Source organism: Salmo salar, unplaced genomic scaffold (genome assembly GCF_965601325.2).
Source record: "Salmo salar unplaced genomic scaffold, fSalSal1 ptg000619l, whole genome shotgun sequence".
Classification (NCBI taxonomy): Eukaryota; Metazoa; Chordata; class Actinopteri; order Salmoniformes; family Salmonidae; genus Salmo; species Salmo salar.
Window position 1 is genome coordinate 1 of NW_027675443.1, and position 22,522 is coordinate 22,522.

The window sequence follows — 22,522 nt, forward strand, 5'->3', positions numbered from 1 at the left end:
TTGTTGAATGATCATATGTTATACTGTATGGTAATATAAAACACACCTATTCACATGAATTACACACACACACACACACACACACACACACACACACACACACACATGCATCATGAACACAAACACATAATTCTAATGCAACACAAACACACACACACACTCACCTGTAACAATGCATGAACACACACACACATACAAACACACACACACACACACACACACACACACACACACAAACACATTTCTTATGTAACATGAACGCGACACACAGACAAAGACACACACAATGTCATATATATATAACTCTTTTTAAACGTTGGTGTCCCTGATTTCTGCTTTTGTAGAACTACAGCTGATATTTAATATGACCAAGTTAGTAATGATGGTGGTCTTTGACTTTGACTTAACTTGAATTAAGACTTATTCTTAGTCATATTCTTCACAGCAGTCAACACTCACATTTTCTAAGCCCAGGTTTCATTGTGTACTCTCCACCATGTTCCACACTGTAGTGATAAGCAGAAGAACCGACAGTCATTGAGTGATACACCTGAACTCTCACACACACACACACACACACACACACACACACACACACACACACACACACACACACACACACACACAGTCAGCATATAACTTTGTCCAATTGGTGGTAAATTAACTAGCCTGATAAAGTCAAGCATGTCTGATATGAACATTGACATAAACCCTCTACATACTTGAGTTTCTCCACTCTGCAGTGTGGATCCTCCAGTCCAGCAGAGAGCAGTCTGACTCCTGAGTCTCCTGGGTGATTGTAGCTCAAGTCCAGCTCTCTCAAGTGTGAGGGGTTTGACCTCAGAGCTGAGACCAGAGAAGCACAGCCTTCCTCTGTGACTAGACAGCCTGACAGCCTGACAAAGAGTAAAATCATATTAACACTGCTATCTTTGGTGTTGAAAATAGTGGCAGCATATTTTTTCAACACATTCAGATATATCAGTTTCCTGATACCTGCCATATCTATTCATAAATTAAGGTATCATTATTATATATTATCATAATATTACTTGTCGAGAGAAAAATGGACAGTAAGAATATTTGAGTAGACTGACCAGACCAGTTTAAAAAGCAGTATCAGTCAAAAGACAGACTGTCACGTCCTGACCATAGAAAGCTTTTATTTTCTATAGTAGAGTAGGTCAGGGTGTGACAGGGGGTTTTGTCTAGTATTTGTTTTCTATGTTGTGTGGTTGTAGTTTCTGTTTTTCTATGTTTTTTTGTGATGATCTCCAATTAGAGGCAGCTTGTCATTGTTGTCTCTAATTGGGGATCATATTTAAGTGTTGTTTTTCCCACCTGGGTTTGTGGGAGATTATTTTGAGTTAGTGTATGTTGCACCTCTTCGTCATGGTTTTTTTTTTTTTGTTTAGTTGTTTATTGTATGTTTTGCATAGTTTCACAGTTAAATAAAGATGTGGAACGAGACACACGCTGTGCTTTGGTCCGATTATTCTAACCAACGTGACAGAATCTCCCACCACCAAAGGACCAAGCAGCATGCCCAGGAGGAGCAGGGATCCTGGGCCCGGGAGAAAAGAGAGTGGAGGACATCCTGGACCTGGGAGGAGGTAATGGCAGGGGACAAGACCCTGCCATGGAAGCAGGCAGAGATAGCGAGAGAGGAACGTCAACGATACGAGGAACTAGCAGGGCAACAACGGAAGCCCGAGAGACAGCTCCCTCCCCAAAAAATGTGGGGGGGCACACGGCGAGATCGGCGCAGTCAAGTTGTAGACATGAGCCAACTCCCCGTGCTTACCGTGGGGAGTGTGTGACCAGGCAGGCACTGTGTTATGCGGTGATGCGCACCGTATCTCCAGTGCGCATTCACAGCCCGTGCGCTCGTTGCCGGCTCCTCGTATTTCCCGGGATAAAGTGAGCATTCAGCCAGGACGGGTTGTGCCAGCTCTACGCTCCAGAACTCCAGTGCGCCTCCACAGCCCAGTACGTCCTGTGCCTGCTCCCCGCACTCTCTCTGAAGTGCGTGTCCTCAGTCAGATACGTCCTGTGCCTCCTCCTCGCACTCTCCCTGAGGTGCGTGTCACTAGTCAGGTGCCACCTGTACCGGTCCCACGCATCAGGCCTCCAGGGCGCCTCCCCAGTCTAGTACGTCCTGTGCTTGCTCCTCGCACTTGCCCTGAAGTGCGTGTCTCCAGTCTGGTGCCACCTGTCCCGGCTCCACGCACTAGGCCTCCAGTATGCCTGCCTAGTCCGGCGACAGTCCCCAGTCCAGAGTTTCCGGCGACAGTTCCCAGTCCAGAGCTTCTGGCGACAGTTCCCAGTCCAGAGCTACCGGCGACAGATCCCAGTCCAGAGCTTCCGGCGACAGTTCCCAGTCCAGAGCTTCCGGCGACTTTTCACAGTCCGGAACCTCCAACGACGGTCCACAGTCCAGAACCTCCAACGACGGTCCACAGTCCAGAACCTCCAATGATGGTCAACAGCCCGGAATCTCCAATGACGGTCAACAGACCAGAGCCTCCAACGACGGTCAACAGCCCGGAGCCTCAAACGACGGTCAACAGCCCGGAACCTCCTGAGACGGCCCACAGTCCGGAACCTCCTGAGACGGCCCACAGTCCGGAACATCCTGAGAGGGCCCACAGTCCGGAACCTCCTGAAAGGGCCCACAGTCCGGAACCTCCTGAGAGGGCGCACAGTCCGGAGTCTCCAGCGACGGACTGCGGTCCGGAATCTCCAGCGACGGACTGCGGTCCGGAGTCTCCAGCGACGGACTGAGGTCCGGAGTCTCCAGCGATGGACTGCGATCCTAGGTCTCCAGCAGCAGTCTGCGGTCTGGGGTCTCCTGCGGCGGTCTGCGGTCCGGGGTCTCCAGCGGCGGTCTGCGGTCCGGGGTCTCCAGCAGCGGTCTGCGGTCCAGAGTCTCCAGCGGGGGTTCCCAGTTCAGATCCTTCAGCGACGATCCACTGTCCGGTGACACAAAAGCGGAGGGATCAGCGGGGGAGCGGGTGCTACGCCCCGAACCGGAGCCGCCTCCTATGCTGGCGGATAAGCAGGATGAGAGGGTTCTTCCTCCCGCACTAGAACCACCTCCGATGCAGGAGGATCAACGGGATGAGAAGGTTCTTCGTCCTGCACCAGAGCCGCCACCGACATCAGGCACCCACCCTAACCCTCCCTTTTTTTTGTTGTTACAGGTTTTGCGTTCAGTGTCCGCACGTTTGGGGGAGGGGGGGGGGGGGGGTACTGTCACGTCCTGACCAAAGAAAGCTTTTATTTTCTATGGTAGAGTACGTCAGGGTGTGACAGGGGGTTTTGTCTAGTATTTATTTTCTATGTTGTGTGTTTCTAGTTTCTGTTTTTCTACGTTTTTTTGGATGATCTCCAATTAGAGGCATCATATTTAAGTGTTGTTTTTCCCACCTGGGTTTGTGGGAGATTATTTTGAGTTAGTGTATGTTGCACCTCTTCGTCACGGTTTGTTGTTTTTGTTTATTAGTTTATTGTATGTCTTGCATAGTTTCACAGTTAAATAAAGATGTGGAACGAAACACACGCTGCACTTTGGTCCGATTATTCTAACCAACGTGACACAGACATTGAGGTATCAGATTTAAATTGTATTGAGAATACAGTCCAAACCATATATATTTTGACAGTGAAGCTAACATTTTTAATGTGGCTCTACACTCCAGCATTTTAGATTCAGATCAAATGTTTCAAATGAGGTGACAGTATATAAGGTCATCTTTTATTTGAGGGTATTTTCATACATATCTGTTTCACCATTTAGAAATGAAAACACTTTGTGTATCTAGTCCCCCTATTTGAAGAAGTCATAAGAATTCTGACGAATTTACTAAACTCAAAAGTTTAGTATTTGGTTCTAAACTCATTGGTTGCATTTGCAGTTTGTTGTGGTTGTGTTTTGAGTTATGTTTTGCCCAATATTAAAATGGTGGATGATGACTGAAGTAATTTTCTTTCTAAGTGAGTAGATAACATGTATCTAAACACTTCTAAATTAATCCTGATGATGCCATGATTAAGAAAAATCATGAAGAAATCATGAATAATAATGAGTGAGAAAGTTAGAGTCTACAACAAAACATGCTAACCTCTCACCATTAACAATAACAGAGGCTACAACAAAACATACTAACCTCTCACCATTACCAATAACAGAGGCTACAACAAAACATGCTAACCTCTCACCATTACCAATAACAAAGGCTACAACAAAACATGCTAACCTCTCACCATTACCAATAACAGAGGCTACAACAAAACATGCTAACGTCTCACCATTACCAATAACAGAGGCTACAACAAAACATGCTAACCTCTCACCATTACCAATAACAGAGGCTACAACAAAACATGCTAACCTCTCACCATTACCAATAACAGAGGCTACAACAAAACATGCTAACCTCTCACCATTACCAATAACAGAGGCTACAACAAAACATGCTAACCTCTCACCATTACCAATAACAGAGGATACAACAAAACATGCTAACCTCTCACCATTACCAACAACAGAGGATACAACAAAACATGCTAACCTCTCACCATTAACCTCAAATAAAAGATGACATTCTGTACTGTCACCTAATGTGAAACATTCTATCTCAAATCTAAAATGCTGGAGCATAGCACCACATTTAAAACTGTAAGCTTCACTGTCCAAACAGATATGGTGTGGACTATGTGTCTCTGGTAAACACATGTGGATCTGGTGAACAGTTATCAGTTGTTGACCAACTACAGGAATACTGACCTCAGAGTCTCCAGTTTACAGTGGGGATTCCCCAGTCCAGCAGAGAGCAGCTTCACTCCTGAATCCTTCAGGTCATTGTTACTCAGGTCCAGCTCTCTCAGGTGTGAGGGGTTTGACCTCAGAGCTGAGACCAGAGAATCACAGCCTTCCTCTGTGACTCCACAGCCTGACAGCCTGACAAAGAGATCATCATGACTTCACAAACACATTGTTAAATTAACACCGGTAGCGTAGAAGGACAAAGGAAAATGCATTTGGTTATTCTCTCAAACAACATATAGATTCATCTTCTGTCTCCTAGAATTGTGTGGTCATTCTGTTATACTAATGTGAAAATCAATGCATTTATTCAATATGTTTTTCAACATAATATTTTAACAACTATAATAAATATTTTTCTCTAAACTGAATATTTCGTCCTAAAGATAAGTTCTTAAACGTCATTTGATGTACTCACAGAGCAGCTCTGGAGGCTTTGACCACTGGCAGCAGCCTCAGAAGACCTTCATCTGATCTGGAGTATTTCTTCAGGTCAAACACATCCAGTTCCTTTTCTGAAGTCAGCAACACAAAGACCAGAGCTGACCACTGTGCAGGTGACAAGTTGTCTTCTGAAATACTTCCTGATCTCAGGTAGCTTTGGATCTCCTCCACTAGAGAATGGTCATTCAGTTCATTCAGACAGTGGAACAGATTGATGCACCTCTCTGGAGAGGGATTCTACCTGATCTTCTCCTTGATGTACTTGACTGTATCTTCATGGCTCTGTGAGCTGCTTCTTGTCTTTGTCAGTAGTCCTCGTAAGTGCTTCTGATTGGACTCCAGTGAGAGGCCCAGAAGGAAGCGGAGGAATAAGTCCAGGTTTCCTGTCTCACTTTGTAAGGCTTTATCCACAGCACTCTTGTAGAAAGTAACTTCAGTAACTTCAGGCTTGTCTCTGAACAGCGAGAAAATGTTCCTGGGCGTTGATTGAGGTTCGGCCATTAGATTCTCATTGTTGTTGATGAATGAGAGGAACACATATACAGCAGCCAGAAACTCCTGAATGCTCAGATGAACAAAGCAGTACACCTTGTCCTGGTACAGCCCACATTCCTCTTTAAAGAGCTGTGTGCACAATCCTGAGTACACTGAGGCTTCATTGACATCAGTGCCAGCCTCTTTCAGGTCTTCTTCATAGAATATCAGATTGCCCTTCAAAAGCTGTTGAAAAGCAAGTTTTCCCAGTGACAGAATGCTCTCTTTATTCCAGTGTGGACCTGTCTCTTCTTTCACAAGATACTTTTCATTCTTCTGTTTGGTATGAAACACCACAAGGTGTGTGTACATCTCAGTCAGAGTCTTGGGCATCTCTTCTCTCATATCTTTCAACATGTGTTCAAGGACTATTGCAGAAATCCAACAGAAGACAGGAATGTGGCACATGATGTGGAGGCTCCTTGATGTTTTTATGTGTGAGATGATTCTGCTGGCCAGGTCCTCATCACTAAATCTCTTCCTGAAGTACTCCTCCTTCTGTGGGTCATTGAACCCTCGTACCTCTGTCACCTGGTCAACACAAACTGAAGGGATCTTATTGGCTGCTGCAGGTCGGGTTGTTATCCAGAAGAGAGCAGAGGGAAGCAGATTTCCCTTGATGAGATTTGTCAGCAGAACATCCACTGAGGTTGACTCTGTGACGTCCCAACAGATCTTGTTCTTCTGGAAGTCTAGGGGCAGTCGGCACTCATCCAGACCATCAATGATGAACAGAACTTTGTATTTGTCATAGTTAGAGATTCTTGATTGTTTGGTTTCCATTGAGAAGTGATTAAGAAGTTCAATCAAAGTGAGATTTTCACCTTTCATCAAATTCAGCTCCCGGAAAGGGAATGAAAATACAAATTGGACATCCTGATTTGCTTTTCCTTCAGCCCAGTCCAGAGTGAACTTCTGCACAGAGACTGTTTTTCCAATGCCAGCGACTCCCTTTGTCAGAACAGTTCTGATACGGTTGTCTTGTCCTGTTAAGGGTTTGAAGACGTCGTTACATTTGATTGCAGTCTCTGGTCTTGCTTGTTTCCTGGTTGTTGTCTCAATCTGTCTCAGCTCATGTTCATTATTGACCTCTCCTGTTCCACCCTCTGTGATGTAGAGCTCTGTGTAGATCTTATTGAGAAGTGTTGGGTTTCCTTGTTTAGCGATCCCCTCAAATACACATTGAAACTTCTTCTTTAGATTAGATTTGAGTTCACGTTGGCAAATCACAGCAAGCTCATCTGAATCTAGAAATAACACAGAGGATATTAATATTACGTCTATTTTAATGCCTACAGTACTGAAGGAATGTTATAAAGTGTTAACCTGTTGGGTCTAGGGGGCAGCATTTGCACGTCTGGATAAATTTTTTTTACCCGATTTAATCTGGTTACTAATCCTACCCAGTAACTAGAATATGCATATACTTATTATATATGGATAGAAAACACTCTAAAGTTTCCAAAACTGTTTGAATGGTGTCTGTGAGTATAACAGAACTCATTTGGCAGGCAAAACCCTGAGACATTTTCTGACAGGAAGTGGATACCTGATGTGTTGTATTGACTTTAAACCTATCCCATTGAAAAACACAGGGGTTTAGGAATATTTTGGCACTTCCTATTGCTTCCACTAGATGTCACCAGCCTTTACAAAGTGTTTTGAGTCTTCTGGAGGGAGATCTGACCGAACAAGAGCCATGGAACGGTGATGTCCCATTAGACACCTGGCGCGCTAGTTCATGTTGGGTACCCTCGTTCCAATACGTTATAAAAGAGTATGCATTCGTCCACCTTGAATATTATTCATGTTCTGGTTAAAAAAGGCCCTAATGATTTATGCTATACAAAGTTTGACATGTTTGAACGAACGGAAATATATTTTTTCCCCTCGTTCATGACGAGAAGTCCGGCTGGCTTACATCATGTGCTAACGAGACGGAGATTTTTGGACATAAATGATGAGCTTTTTTGAACAAAACTACATTCGTTATGGACCTGTGATACCTGGAAGTGACATCTGATGAAGAGAATCAAAGGTAATGGATTATTTACATAGTATTTTCGATTTTAGATCTCCCCAACATGACGTCTAGTCTGTATCGCAACGCGTATTTTTCTGGGCGCAGTGCTCAGATTATTGCAAAGTGTGATTTCCCAGTAAGGTTATTTTTAAATCTGGCAAGTTGATTGCGTTCAAGAGATGTAAATCTATAATTCTTTAAATGACAATATAATATTTTACCAATGTTTTCTAATTTTAATTATTTAATTTCTGACGCTGACTTGACTGCCGGTTATTGGAGGGAAACGATTTCCTCAACATCAATGCCATAGTAAAACGCTGTTTTTGTATATAAATATGAACTTGATAGAACTAAAAATGCATGCATTGTCTAACATAATGTCCTAGGAGTGTCATCTGATGGAGATTGTAAAAGGTTAGTGCATCATTTTAGCTGGTTTTATGGTTTTGGTGACCCTGTCTTTGACTTGACAAAACATTACACACAACTCTTGTAAATGTACTGTCCTAACATACTCTAAATTTATGCTTTCGCCGTAAAACCTTTTTGAAATCGTAAAACGTGGTTAGATTAAGGAGATGTTTATCTTTCAAATGGTGTAACATAGTTGTATTTTTGAAAAATTTGAATTTTGACATTTATTTGGATTCAAATTTGCCGCTCTTGAAATGCACCTGCTGTTGATGGAGTGCACCACGGGTGGCACGCTAGCGTCCCACCTAGCCCCAAGAGGTTAAATTAAAATAATTCATTCTCTTAACTAACTGTATAAATGTGTAAATGTTTTCATAATGCATTACAGACTGGTGTGACTGATTATATTATTATTGGTATTATTGATGGTATTATTGATGTTGTCTCTCTCGCTCTCTATAAATCAGCACAACACATCCCTGCTGCTACATGATGAGGTCACTAGGTGTTGTGTTAAGGCTGCTACAATATCATTGAGTTACACAGCTACTTTAGCTGTACTTTAGCTACAGATTTTAAATGTTAAAAAACATCATTCAACATGAGTCAGACACGTCTTACATTTCTCCAGTGTGTCAGCAAGGTCCTTCTGGTTCATTTTCCTCAGGAGGTGCAGTGTGATCTTCAGAGCCCCCTCTCTGGCACTGCTCTCCTGCTTCTCATCTTCAGCATCCACCACTTCCTTATCCTGCTTCTGACTCTCAAAGCCTTCTGGGAGTTCTGGACTAAGAATCCTCTTGAACATCTTCAGCTCGTTCTTCACAAATGTCATAATATTCTCTTCAAGCATCTGAAATTAATCAAGTAAATAAGTTAAGCAAGAGATGAAATGCTTTCTCATTAACACATTAATGAATGATTGACAGGTCAACTTTACTTGAGGTAAACAAAAACAAATGTACATAACAGGACCACATACACTGAATATGGAGTCCAGGTCTGTTTGATGACTCTGGGAAGACTGACCACTGAGAATCTCTGACTCTGATCTCTCCTGTTGGTGTCTGTGGACAAAACATTTGATTACATGTCCTCATCCAGGGAGTACACACACACACACACACACACACACACACACACACACACACACACACACACACACACACACACACACACACACACACACACACACACACACACACACACACACACACACACACACACACACAGGGAGGGAATGTTGTGTTTGTTTAATATTGTTTTAGGACTATGAAAATGGACAGAAGGATTAGTCTATGGATTATGAAAACAACCAAAAGAAATTGGAAAATGGGAGAGGATAAATGACTAGAGACAGTGTTGTTTAACTCACTGACCATGACCCATGAGTTCTTCTTACCTTTGTTCAGTAGAAAAGTCTCCCTCTCTAAACACTATAGGAAGATTCATAGACTGGTCACTCTTCATGGACACACAGCTGGGTACAGGGGAGGCTGGTCTCTCCTGCTTGATTGGACTTCAACACAACAGAGAGAAACATTACATCTCATCTACTCTGAGCTCAGATGGGGAAACAAGAAGAGTTTCATTACAAAACGCCATACAGTATATCCATTTTCAGAAATGTTGGTAAATTAGCTTTTATTCTTTAAAGAAATTATGAAAGAGATATGTGTGTTTTTTCACTAGCTGATCATTGCATGTGATTGTTCAATGACAGACATGTATTTGTTTAAAATCTATCAGTTCATGTTTTCATTTCAGAGGGACAAATAGTATTTTTTTTGTTGCAAAATGCTATATTTCTGCCTCACTCTCAAATGTGACCAACCGGCTCGATTCGGTCTTATGTAGCAAAATTTGAAATTGTGTTTTTTACATTGGATAAAAGTACAGACTCAGGTCTAGAGAATGATATTTCATACACTACAGTTGAGGGACAATGGGAAAGTAACTCTGCTTTGAAAGATGATAAACTTGTAACCTCACTTTTGAGAAAATGTCCTTTGAATATTTTTTGGTACCTACTGGAGAGTTTCTTCTTTGTCTACAGGGGTGTTACTTTGGCAGATAATGTCACCCATCTAAATAAATATATATATATTTTTAAATAATTAACTAAATGCATGATGTTTTTGGTTAACCTGTTAGGGCTAGGGGGCAGTATTGACACTGCCGGATAAAAAACGTACCCGATTTAACCTGTTAGGGCTAGGGGGCAGTATTGACACGGCTGGATAAAAAACGTACCCGATTTAATCTGGTTACTACTCCTGCCCAGTAACTAGAATATGCATATAATTATTGGCTTTGGATAGAAAACACCCTAAAGTTTCTAAAACTGTTTGAATGGTGTCTGTGAGTATAACAGAACTCATATGGCAGGCCAAAACCTGAGAAGATTCCATGCAGGAAGTGGCCTGTCTGACAATTTCTTGCCCTTCTTGATTATCTCTATCCATTACAGAGGATCTCTGCTGTTACGTGACACTTCCTACGGCTCCCATGGGCTCTCAGAAGGCGGCAAAAAGCTGAATCGTGGCTTTGCAGGCTCTGGCTGAAAAAAAGTAGCGCGTTTGGGTAGTGGCTGGTTACAGTACTGTGAGACTCAGGCTCGTGCCCGCGTCGACCCCATGCCTTGTTTTCTTTCGTCTGTTTACCTAAACGCAGATTCCCGGTCGGAATATTATCGCTTTTTTTACGAGAAAAATGGCATAAAAATTGATTTTAAACAGCGGTTGACATGCTTCGAAGTACGGTAATGGAATATTTCGATTTTTTTTTGTCACGAATTGCGCCATGCTCGTGACCCTTATTTACACTTCGGATAGTGTCTTGAACGCACGAACAAAACGCCGCTATTTGGATATAACTATGGATTATTTTGGACCAAACCAACATTTGTTATTGAAGTAGCAGTCCTGGGAGTGCATTCTGACGAAGAACATCAAAGGTATTCAAACTTTTGTAATAGTAAATCGGAGTTTGGTCAGGGCTAAACTTGGTGGGTGCCTAAATAGCTAGCCGTGATGGCTGGGCTATGTACTCAGAATATTGCAAAATGTGCTTTCACCGAAAAGCTATTTTAAAATCGGACACCTCGATTGCACAAAGGAGTTCTGTATCTATAATTCTTAAAATAATTGTTATGTTTTTTGTGAACGTTTATCGTGAGTAATTTAGTAAATTCACCGGAGGTTTGCGGGGGGTATGCTAGTTCTGAACGTCACATGCTAATGTAAAAAGCTGGTTTTTGATATAAATATGAACTTGATTGAACAAAACATGCATGTATTGTATAACATAATGTCCTAGGTGTGTCATCTGATGAAGATCATCAAAGGTTAGTGCTGCATTTAGCTGTCTTCTGGGTTTTTGTGACATTATATGCTAGCTTGAAAAATGGGTGTCTGATTATTTCTGGCTGGGTACTCTGCTGACATAATCTAATGTTTTGCTTTCGTTGTAAAGCCTTTTTGAAATCGGACAGTGTGGTTAGATTAACGAGAGTCTTGTCTTTAAAATGCTGTAAAATAGTCATATGTTTGAGAAATTGAAGTAATAGCATTTCTAAGGTATTTGAAAATCGCGCCACGGGATTACACTGGCTGTTGAGTAGGTGGGACGATTTCGTCCCACCTAGCCCAGAGAGGTTAATCTGGTTACTACTCCTGCCCAGTAACTAGAATATGCATATAATTATTGGCTTTGGATAGAAAACACCCTAAAGTTTCTAAAACTGTTTGAATGATGTCTGTGAGTATAACAGAACTCATATGGCAGGCCAAAACCTGAGAAGATTCCATGCAGGAAGTGGCCTGTCTGACAAGTTGTTGTTCATCTTGGCTCTTTTTATTGAAGACTGAGGATCTTTGCTATAACGTGACACTTCCTACGGCTCCCATAGGCTCTCAGAGCCCGGGAAAAAGCGTAATGATATCGAGGCAGCCTCTGGCTGAAACACATTATCGCGTTTGGCAAGTGGCCGATCAGAGTACTATGGGCTTAGGCGCGTGCCCGAGTCGACCCCATGCTTTATTTTCTTTCGTCTGTTTACCTAAACGCAGATTCCCGGTCGGAATATTATCGCTTTTTTACGAGAAAAATGGCATAAAAATTTATTTTAAACAGCGGTTGACATGCTTCGAAGTACGGTAATGGAATATTTAGAATTTTTTTGTCACGAAATGCGCCATGCTCGTCACCCTTCTTTACCCTTTCGGATAGTGTCTTGAACGCACGAACAAAACGCCGCTATTTGGATATAATAATGGATTATTTGGGACCAAACCAACATTTGTTATTGAAGTAGAAGTCCTGGGAGTGCATTCTGACGAAGAACAGCAAAGGTAATAACATTTTTCTTATAGTAAATCTGACTTTGGTGAGTGCTAAACTTGCTTGGTGTCTAAATAGCTAGCCCTGTGATGCCGGGCTATCTACTGAGAATATTACAAAATGTGCTTTCACCGAAAAGCTATTTTAAAATCGGACATATCGAGTGCATAGAGGAGTTCTGTATCTATAATTCTTAAAATAATTGTTATGTTTTTTGTGAACGTTTATCGTGAGTAATTTAGTAAATTCACCGGCAGTGTTCGGTGGGAATGCTAGTCACATGCTAATGTAAAAAGCTGGTTTTTGATATAAATATGAACTCGATTGAACAAAACATGCATGTATTTTATAACATAATGTCCTAGGTGTGTCATCTGATGAAGATCATCAAAGGTTAGTGCTGCATTTAGCTGTCTTCTGGGTTTTTGTGACATTATATGCTAGCTTGAAAAATGGGTGTCTGATTATTTCTGGCTGGGTACTCTGCTGACATAATCTAATGTTTTGCTTTCGTTGTAAAGCCTTTTTGAAATCGGACAGTGTGGTTAGATTAACGAGAGTCTTGTCTTTAAAATGCTGTAAAATAGTCATATGTTTGAGAAATTGAAGTAATAGCATTTCTAAGGTATTTGAAAATCGCGCCACGGGATTACACTGGCTGTTGAGTAGGTGGGACGATTTCGTACCACCTAGACCAGAGAGGTTAATCTGGTTACTACTCCTGCCCAGTATCTAGAATATGCATATAATTATTGGCCGATTATTGGCCGAAAAATGGCATAAAAATTGATTTTAAACAGCTGTTGACATGCTTCGAAGTACGGTAATGGAATATTTAGAATTTTTTTGTCACGAAATGCGCCATGCTCGTCACCCTTCTTTACCCTTTCGGATAGTGTCTTGAACGCACGAACAAAACACCGCTATTTGGATATAACAATGGATTATTTGGGACCAAACCAACATTTGTTATTGAAGTAGAAGTCCTGGGAGTGCATTCTGACGAAGAACAGCAAAGGTAATAACATTTTTCTTATAGTAAATCTGACTTTGGTGAGTGCTAAACTTGCTTGGTGTCTAAATAGCTAGCCCTGTGATGCCGGGCTATCTACTGAGAATATTCCAAAATGTGCTTTCACCGAAAAGCTATTTTAAAATCGGACATATCGAGTGCATAGAGGAGTTCTGTATCTATAATTCTTAAAATAATTGTTATGTTTTTTGTGAACGTTTATCGTGAGTAATTTAGTAAATTCACCGGCAGTGTTCGGTGGGAATGCTAGTCACATGCTAATGTAAAAAGCTGGTTTTTGATATAAATATGAACTCGATTGAACAAAACATGCATGTATTGTATAACATAATGTCCTAGGTGTGTCATCTGATGAAGATCATCAAAGGTTAGTGCTGCATTTAGCTGTCTTCTGGGTTTTTGTGACATTATATGCTAGCTTGAAAAATGGGTGTCTGATTATTTCTGGCTTGGTACTCTGCTGACATAATCTAATGTTTTGCTTTCGCTGTAAAGCCTTTTTGAAATCGGACAGTGTGGTTAGATAAAGGAGAGTCTTGTCTTTAAAATGCTGTGAAATAGTCATATGTTTGAAAAATGGAAGTTTTTTGTATTTTTGAGGAGTTTGTATTTCGCGCCACGCCCATCATTGGATATTGGAGCAGGTGTTCCGCTAGCAGAACGTCTAGATGTAAGAGGTTAAAATGGTGTAAAATAGTCAAGTTTTTGCATTTTTGAGGTATTTGAATAACGCGCCACGGGATTACACTGGCTGTTGAGTAGGTGGGACGTCCCACCTAGCCCATAGAGGTTAATAAGTGAGGAATTACACATTATTCCGTACTACTTCAGTTGCTACATAATTCCAATAGATGGCAACATAAGCCCACAAATGACATTTCAGAAGATTAGTTTTCTCCCTGGATACACCACCACTTCCCCTCACAGGAAAACTCCTGTGTGAGCTTCTTTCTGTCCATTTCCACACTACTAACGCAAGAGGAAGGACTGAAAAAGCATTTAACAGATTACTGTATAGTAATATAATTATGATTCATTTTTATTATTACCTGTTTTGATACTCATGTATTGAAATTCTACATCATTACTATAACAATTATCAATAAGCCTGAACATTAATTCAGTCACCTCTGGTTGAAAAAAAACATATTTTCTAGTACATTCACTGTCAAATTCATCAACCAGCATCGACCCGCTCTGCCTTCTCGGGCAACTATTTCATGTCAATCATATTGCTGCTTGTAGCCTATAACTGATGCTTTGTGGTCTTATGCTGCCATCTATTGGAAATATTTAGCAATTAAAAGTAATTTATTCACTTACAGATATTGGTGAGGCAGCTGAGAATTGAAAAAAATGGAATGTGTCCAGCCCACTTGAGGAGCCCCGAAAATAATATTCAAAAGTTTGGTCCTTGGACACAGGGGTTAAACACTAAAGTTACCGGCCGCGGAGATTCCCCGAGGGCATAAGGCGAGGGTAATTGGAGGAGGGTGTGTCTTTTCTGTGTTTTAAACGCAGCCATGGTTAGAAACAGCATGAGATCAAACGAAGCTTCGGATGTCATTGATCATGTTGTAATGTTACTTCTAAACTATCCATGGCTGTGTTTCAAACACTTAAAGACACCCTCTCCCCTCAGCTCTCAAATTAAGTGGACACTTCTGATGGCGTCTCTAAATTCCATCGTTATCGGGGTAACCAGGCACCACAGTGACTTACAATACAGTTGGCGTATTGGAGTGTATTTTAGCTTGATTTTCCCTAACAATTTTATTTTAATGATTTTTATAATCCACATTTCCTGTTGCTGCAGGATTATTTTTCTGCTGTGAGAAACAGGGTCAAATTAAGATATGGCATCTGTAAGTGCATTTATCTTAAGATAGCTAAGTGAGACAACCACATATCACAGTCAAATATACACGATATGAACATCCCGTTCCAGCTAAACATTGGATATATAGTGTTGTGCAAAAAAACACAAATATATGTATTACAAATCTGAGATCAGTAATATTGGTTGTACCCATAAGAAATATTTTCTGAGTAAAAAACCAATGTGAAAAAATTGTGGATATAGAATTTTGGAAATAAACTTAATAATTCTTAAACAAAACTGTAATCTCACCTCTTAGCTTTGATGTCATGTTCCCCAAAGAGACTTGTTTTAGAGGCAGGGCCCCCCTCCTCTTTCTCCCCAGAGAGACTCATTTTAGAGCACTGACCCCTAAACATAGATCCAGCATGTTGGTTGTGGTTAACACAGTGACCCCTAAACAGAGATCCAACATGTTGGTTGTGGTTAACACAGTGACAACTAAACAGAGATCCAGCATGTTGGTTGTGGTCAACACAGTGACAACTAAACAGAGATCCAACATGTTGGTTGTGGTTAACACAGTGACAACTAAACAGAGATCCAGCATGTTGGTTGTGGTTAACACAGTGACAACTAAACAGAGATCCAGCATGTTGGTTGTGGTTAACACAGTGACAACTAAATAGAGATCCAACATGTTGGTTGTGGTTAACACAGTGACAACTAAACAGAGATCCAGCATGTTGGTTGTGGTTAACACAGTGACAACTAAACAGAGATCCAGCATGTTGGTTGTGGTCAACACAGTGACAACTAATTCATGATTGTCAATTGTTATCATTTAATCATTATCTCTTTGATAAATAAAACATTTACTAACAAACATATCTAAACAGTCAGGTGATTTAATGCATCACATGAACATGTAGCTGTGACATTTCATCTCCATGGTAACTGTCAATAATAATAATAAGTCACTGTTTGTTAAGGTAGTTATAGACAGTACAGCAACAATAACAATAATAATAATAATAATAATAATAATAACCACAATAATAATAATAATAATAAGTCACTGTTTGTTAAGGTAGTTATAGACAGTACAGCAATAATAATAATAATAATAATAAGTCACTGTTTGTTAAGGTAGTTATAGACAGTACAGCAATAATAACAACAATAATAATAATAATAATAATAATAATAAGTCACTGTTTGTTAAGGTAGTTATAGACAGTACAGCAATAATAATAATAATAATAATAATAATAATAATAATAATATTAATAATAATAATAATAATAAGTCACTGTTTGTTAAGGTAGTTATAGACAGTGCAGCAACAATAATAATAATAATAATAATAATAATAAAAACAATAATAATAATAATAAGTCACTGTTTGTTAAGGTAGTTATAGACAGTGCAGCAACAACAATAATAATAATAATAATAAGTCACTGTTTGTTAAGGTAGTTTTAGACAGTACAGCAACAACAATAATAATAATAATAATAATAATAATAAGTCACTGTTTGTTAAGGTAGTTATAGACAGTACAGCAACACAATGCCTTGACTCACACTTATTTGTATTAATCAAAAGTAGGCTATTTATTATCTTTCAATCTGTTCCTTTCTAAACATATCTGAGAATGTAGACAAAAGGGCTAAAATGGATATGATTGATCTGAGGGGGAAATTGATCTGATCCACAAGGTTTTGTAGAGGTTATATTATGCAAAGTAGGCTAGGTTATAATGTATAGTAGCGGTGTCATGATTGTCGTAGGATGAAGGAGCGGACCAAAGCGCAGCGTGTGTATCGTTCCACATTTCTTCTTTAATAAACAGTGAAACTATGCAATACATACAAACTAACTGAATGAACAAAAACAACAAACCGTGACGAAGCGTTACAACATACACTTATTCAAAATCAATCTCCCACAAACCCAGGTGGGAAAAACACCTACTTAAGTATGATCTCCAATTAGAGACAATGATGACCAGCTGCCTCTAATTGGAGATCATCCCAAACAAAGCCCAACATAGAAATACAAAACTAGAACATAACAACATAGAAAATCTAAACTAGAAAACCCGCCCCTGTCACGCCCTGACCTACTCTACCATAGAAAATAACAGCTTCCTATGGTCAGGACGTGACAAGCGGTTTGTTAGTGAAAAGTAGGCTAGGTTATAATGTATAATAACAGTTTGTTGGTGATATGTAGATGTTATACTATGTAAAGTAGGCTAGGTTATAATGTATAATCCTGTCTAAACCTGTTCAGATCAGTTCACATAATGTTACAGTCCTACCAGTAGCAGGACAGAGAATGTACTGTATATAGCCTACATATCATAGATGACCAGCCTAAACCTGTTCAGATCAATTCACATAACGTTATAGTCCTACCAGTAGCAGGACAGAAAATGTACTGTATATAACCTACATATCATAGATGACCAGCCTAAACCTGTTCTGGTCAGTTCACATAATGTTATAATCCTACCAGTAGCAGGACAGAGCATGTACACTATATATACAAAAGTATGTGGACACCCCTTCAAATTATTTGATTCGGCTTATTCAGCCACACCCCTGGCTGACAGGTGTATAAAATCGAGAAGACAGCCATGCAATCTCCATAGACAAACATTGGCAGTAGAATGACCCGTACTGAAGAGCTCAGTGACTTTCAATGTGGCACCATCATAGGATGTCACCTTTCCAACAAGTGAGTTTGTCAAATTCCTGCTGTAAGTGCTGTTATTGTGAAGTGGAAACATCTAGGAGCAACAACGGCTCAACCGTGAAGTGGTAGGCCACACAAGTTCACAGAATGGGCCCGCCGAGTGAGGAAGCGCTGTCCTCAGTTGCGAACTGCAACGTCAGCAAAATAACTGTTCGTCGGGAGCTTCATGAAATTAGTTTCCATGGCCGAGCAGCCACACATAAGATCACAGTGCGCAATGCCAAGCATTGGCTTGAGTGGTGTAAAGCTCGTCGCCATTGGACTCTGGAGCAGTGGAAACGTGTTCTTTGGAGTTATGAATCACGCTTTACCATCTGGCAGTCCGACGGACGAATCTGGGTTTGGTGGATGCCAGGAGAACACTACTAAAGTTTGGTGGAGGAGGAATAATGGTCTGGGCTGTTTTTCATGGTTCGGGCTAGGCCCGCTAGTTCATGTGAAGAGAAATCTTTTAACGCTACAACATATAAATTAAAGCTATGCATTCTGGACGATTCTGTGCTTCCGTCTTTGTGGCAACAGTTGTCCCCGTGCACAAAGCGAGGTCCATACAGAAATGGCTTGTCGAGATCGGTGTGGAAGAACTTGACTGGCCTGCACAGAGCCCTGACATCAACCCCATCGAACACATTTGGGATGAATTGGAACACCGACTGCGAGCCAGGCCTAATCACCCAACATCAGTGCCCGACCTCCCTAATGCTCTTGTGGCTGAATGGAAGAAAGTCCCTGCAGCAATGTTCCAACATCTAGTGGAAAGCCTTCCCAGAAGAGTGGAGGCTGTTATAGCAGCAAAGTGGGGACCAACTCCATATGAATGTCTATGATTTTGGAATGAGATGTTCGACTAGCAGGTGTCCACATACTTTTGGTTATGTAGTGTATATAGCCTAATCTAAATCAAATCAAATGTTATTGGTCACAATGTCTGAGCGGCACAGACTAAGATACAGTAGAATAGTATAGAATACAGTATATACATATGAGATGAGTAATACATAGACTAAGGTACAGTAGAATAGTATAGAATACAGTATATACATATGAGATGAGTAATACATAGACTAAGATACAGTAGAATACAGTATATTCATATGAGATATGAGTAATGCAATATATTTATAGCCTAGGCCAGATACTTTTCACAACATTTCCAACAGAGACCATCAGGTTGGTCGGCATGATCAGTGATCATACTGTAGCTCAAACCTACTGTGAATGTTGAATGTCTGACGACGACCTAACTTTATAATAGTTCGTAGCCAACCTACCAGAATCTGCCCGTCTTTCCTTCAAATCAACACATTTATCCATCTTCTAATGCAGTGGTGTAAAGTACTTCAGTAAAAATACTTTAAAGTACTACATAAGTCGTTTTTGGGTTATCTGTCCTTTACTTTACTATCTATATTTTTAACAACTTTTACTTTTAATTCACTACATTCAAAAAGAAAATTAAGTACTTTTTACTGCATACATTTTACCTGACACCCAAAAGTACTCGTTACATTTTGAATGCTTAGCAGGACAGAAAATGGTCCAATTCACAAACTTATCAAGAGAACATCACTGGTCATCTCAACTTCCTCTTATCTGGCGGACTCACTAAACACAAATGCTTTGTTTTTAAATGATGTCTGAGTGTTGGAGTGTGAACCTGGCTATCCGTAAATTAAAATAACAAGAAAATTGTGCCGTCTGGTTTGCTTAATAAAAGGAATTGAAATTATTACTACTTTACTTTTACTTTTGATGCTTAAGTATATTTTAGCAATTCAATTTACTTTTGATACTTATTTATATTTAAAACCAAATATTTTAGACTTTTACTGAAGTAGTATTTTACTGGGTGACTTTCACTTTTAATTGAGTCATTTTCTATTAAGGTATCTTTACTTTTATTCCAGTATGAGAATTGAGTACTTTTTTCACCACTGTTCTAATGTTCTAGAGACATATGAGCCACAGTTTCAACAGACATTTTGTAACTGCGTAGGCTACACAGTTACTTTCAATTTCATATCAGGAAATAAAGTCATGGTCACTGGGTGAATTCGTTTTGCATTGCCCGGCTCCCCGGGTGAGTAGAGTTTGCGCGTTTTAGACTATTCCATTGGTCCTTAAATAAATGTCCACTCACCTGTAGCACCGGGCCATGCAAAACGAACTTCCCACTGTCGCAGGGCACTGAGACACGGAGTTCTAAACCCAGACGCGTTTCTTCAAGACATCTCTCTTACATTATTTTAGATAAACATATAATTTACTCAAAACCAAGTTCAGCTGTGTTTTTTTCCTCCAAAATGTGAGTCACTGTAGGACTTTAATAATTGTAAACAGGCCTACAAACCCAAAAGGTTTTAATTTGAGAATATTCATTTATATGCCTCAAATATTAAACTGTCTTAACATATTTGATGATTAGTTGAATCAGGTGTGTAAGTGTTGGTAAGAACAAAAGCATGAGAAACCCTGAGATAAACATAAAACCATATAATGTAAAAGCTCCTCCACCATCTTTACCAGACGTTTTACTGATAACATGTAGACCTACTGATTAGTTTCCACTTTGAACACTTTATCTGTCAGCAACTCAGCTCAAGTAGCAGTTCTACTAACTAGTAATATCTCATTACAGATATTCATTATCTTACTCTGTCCTTTAGAATAAATTATTGTTCAGAAATACTTACTTTATTTTTTAGTTCTCTCCATATAGTGTTTTCTGCTCTGTCGTCTCAAAATGGATCCTGAACAAAAGAACAATTTTACTTTCTGTTTCAATCAGCCGTCTCCCCACCCTGATAATAAAGTGTTTTATTGGTATCTTCCACTAGATGGCAGTAAACACCTGCTGTAACTAGACTTTACAACTATGTGTTCGGTTTCATACAGGCAGTGTCCAAGAGGAAGAGTGCTGATCTAGGATCAGGTCCCCCCTCTCCATGTAATCTGATTCATTATGAACAAGGATCAGGTCCCCTCCTCTCCATGTAATCTGATTCATTATGATCTAGGATCAAGTCCCTCCTCTCCATGTAATCTGATTCATTATGAACTAGGATCAGGTCCCCCCTCTCCATGTAATCTGATTCATTATGATCTAGGATCAGGTCCCCCCTCTCCATGTAATCTGATTCATTATGAACTAGGATCAGGTCCCCCCTCTCCATGTAATCTGATTCATTATGAACTAGGATCAGGTCCCCCCTCTCCATGTAATCTGATTCATTATGATCTAGGATCAGGTCTACCTCTCCATGTAAACTGATTCATTATGATCTAGGATCAGGTCCCCCCTCTCCATGTAATATGATTCATTATGATCTAGGATCAGGTCCTCCTCTCCATGTAATCTGATTCATTGTGATCTAGGATCAGCTCCCCCTCTCCATGTAATCTGATTCATTATGATCTAGGATCAGGTCCCTCCTCTCCATGTAATCTGATTCATTATGATCTAGGATCAGTTCCCCCCTCTCCGTGTAATGTGATTCATTATGATCTAGGATCAGGTCCTCCTCTCCATGTAATCTGATTCATTATGATCTAGGATCAGGTCCCCCCTCTCTATGTAATCTGATTCATTATGATCTAGGATCAGGTCCCTCCTCTCCATGTAATCTGATTCATTTTGATCTAAAAGGCTAAACTGATCCTAGATCAGCTCTCCTACTCTTTATCAATACTGTCACAGGTGACACCTCAAGATGATTTAGAAGTTATAATCTATAAGAATCAACTAGTATCATTCATTGAACTGCTTTGCCATGAACAGATCTTTGAGGTCTTAACTTAAAGGTTCTATATTGACCTTATGGTCATTTTAATGGGGTTGAACATCGGTCCCATCAGATTGTGTAAAGGATTTTATGAGTTCAGAAAAATACTGACTTGGAAGCATCTCTCTGACCTCACCCTGCTGAAACACACTCAAGTAAAGACCACATTGCTACAGTTATATGCTTGTCTGTTTCTACCCACTTTTACAGCCAATGTATGGACGGGTATCCATAATCTGGGCTGATAGTCAGGAACACTTGGGTCCATCTGCATCTCAGTGCTTGAGGTGTCACTACAGACACCCTGGTTTGAATCCAGGCTGTATCACAACCGGCTGTGATTGGGAGTCCCATAGGTTCGTGCGCAATTGGCCCAGTGTTGTCCGGGTTTGGCCAGTGTAGGCCATCATTGTAAATAAGAATGTGTTCTTAACTGACTTGCCTAGTTAAATAAAGGTTCAATGTAAAAATAAAATATAAAGCCATTATCCTGATGACGCTTGTGGAAGGGTGGGTAGGCTCTGGACACGGAGCTAACTGG

The 22,522-nt window shown here is 40.3% G+C and overlaps 1 protein-coding gene across 5 annotated transcripts; it reads right to left on the reverse strand.

Annotated features, from left to right (window-relative positions):
- Positions 1 to 4,771: 4,771 nt before the first annotated feature.
- LOC145876896 (NLR family CARD domain-containing protein 3-like) lies at positions 4,772 to 20,969 on the reverse strand. Of its 5 annotated transcripts, none has more exons than XM_082972237.1 (7): positions 20,893 to 20,969; positions 15,749 to 15,847; positions 9,646 to 9,762; positions 9,226 to 9,310; positions 8,868 to 9,096; positions 5,247 to 7,053; positions 4,772 to 4,963 (listed from the first exon to the last, which is right to left on the reverse strand). In XM_082972237.1, the coding sequence occupies exons 2-6, from the start codon at positions 15,829 to 15,831 to the stop codon at positions 5,510 to 5,512; spliced, it is 2,058 nt and encodes a 685-aa protein (XP_082828363.1). In that variant the 5' UTR covers positions 15,832 to 15,847; positions 20,893 to 20,969; the 3' UTR covers positions 4,772 to 4,963; positions 5,247 to 5,509. The 5 variants fall into 5 exon arrangements, with proteins under 5 accessions (XP_082828363.1, XP_082828361.1, XP_082828366.1 ...); XM_082972235.1 differs by having other exon boundaries at positions 15,749 to 15,892; XM_082972240.1 differs by lacking the exon at positions 9,646 to 9,762.
- Positions 20,970 to 22,522: the final 1,553 nt, after the last annotated feature.

What these genes read in the sequence shown, in the direction of transcription:
- LOC145876896 (XM_082972235.1), bottom strand. Translation starts at nt 15,855, where the DNA reads ATGTTTAGGGGTCAGTGCTCTAAAATGAGTCTCTCTGGGGAGAAAGAG. An exon ending in ACCTGGACTCCATATTCAGT is followed by an intron (nt 9,097 to 9,225) that starts GTATGTGGTCCT and finishes GATTAATTTCAG; the next exon opens with ATGCTTGAAGAGAATATTAT. An exon ending in TGCTGACACACTGGAGAAAT is followed by an intron (nt 7,054 to 8,867) that starts GTAAGACGTGTC and finishes TGTTATTTCTAG; the next exon opens with ATTCAGATGAGCTTGCTGTG.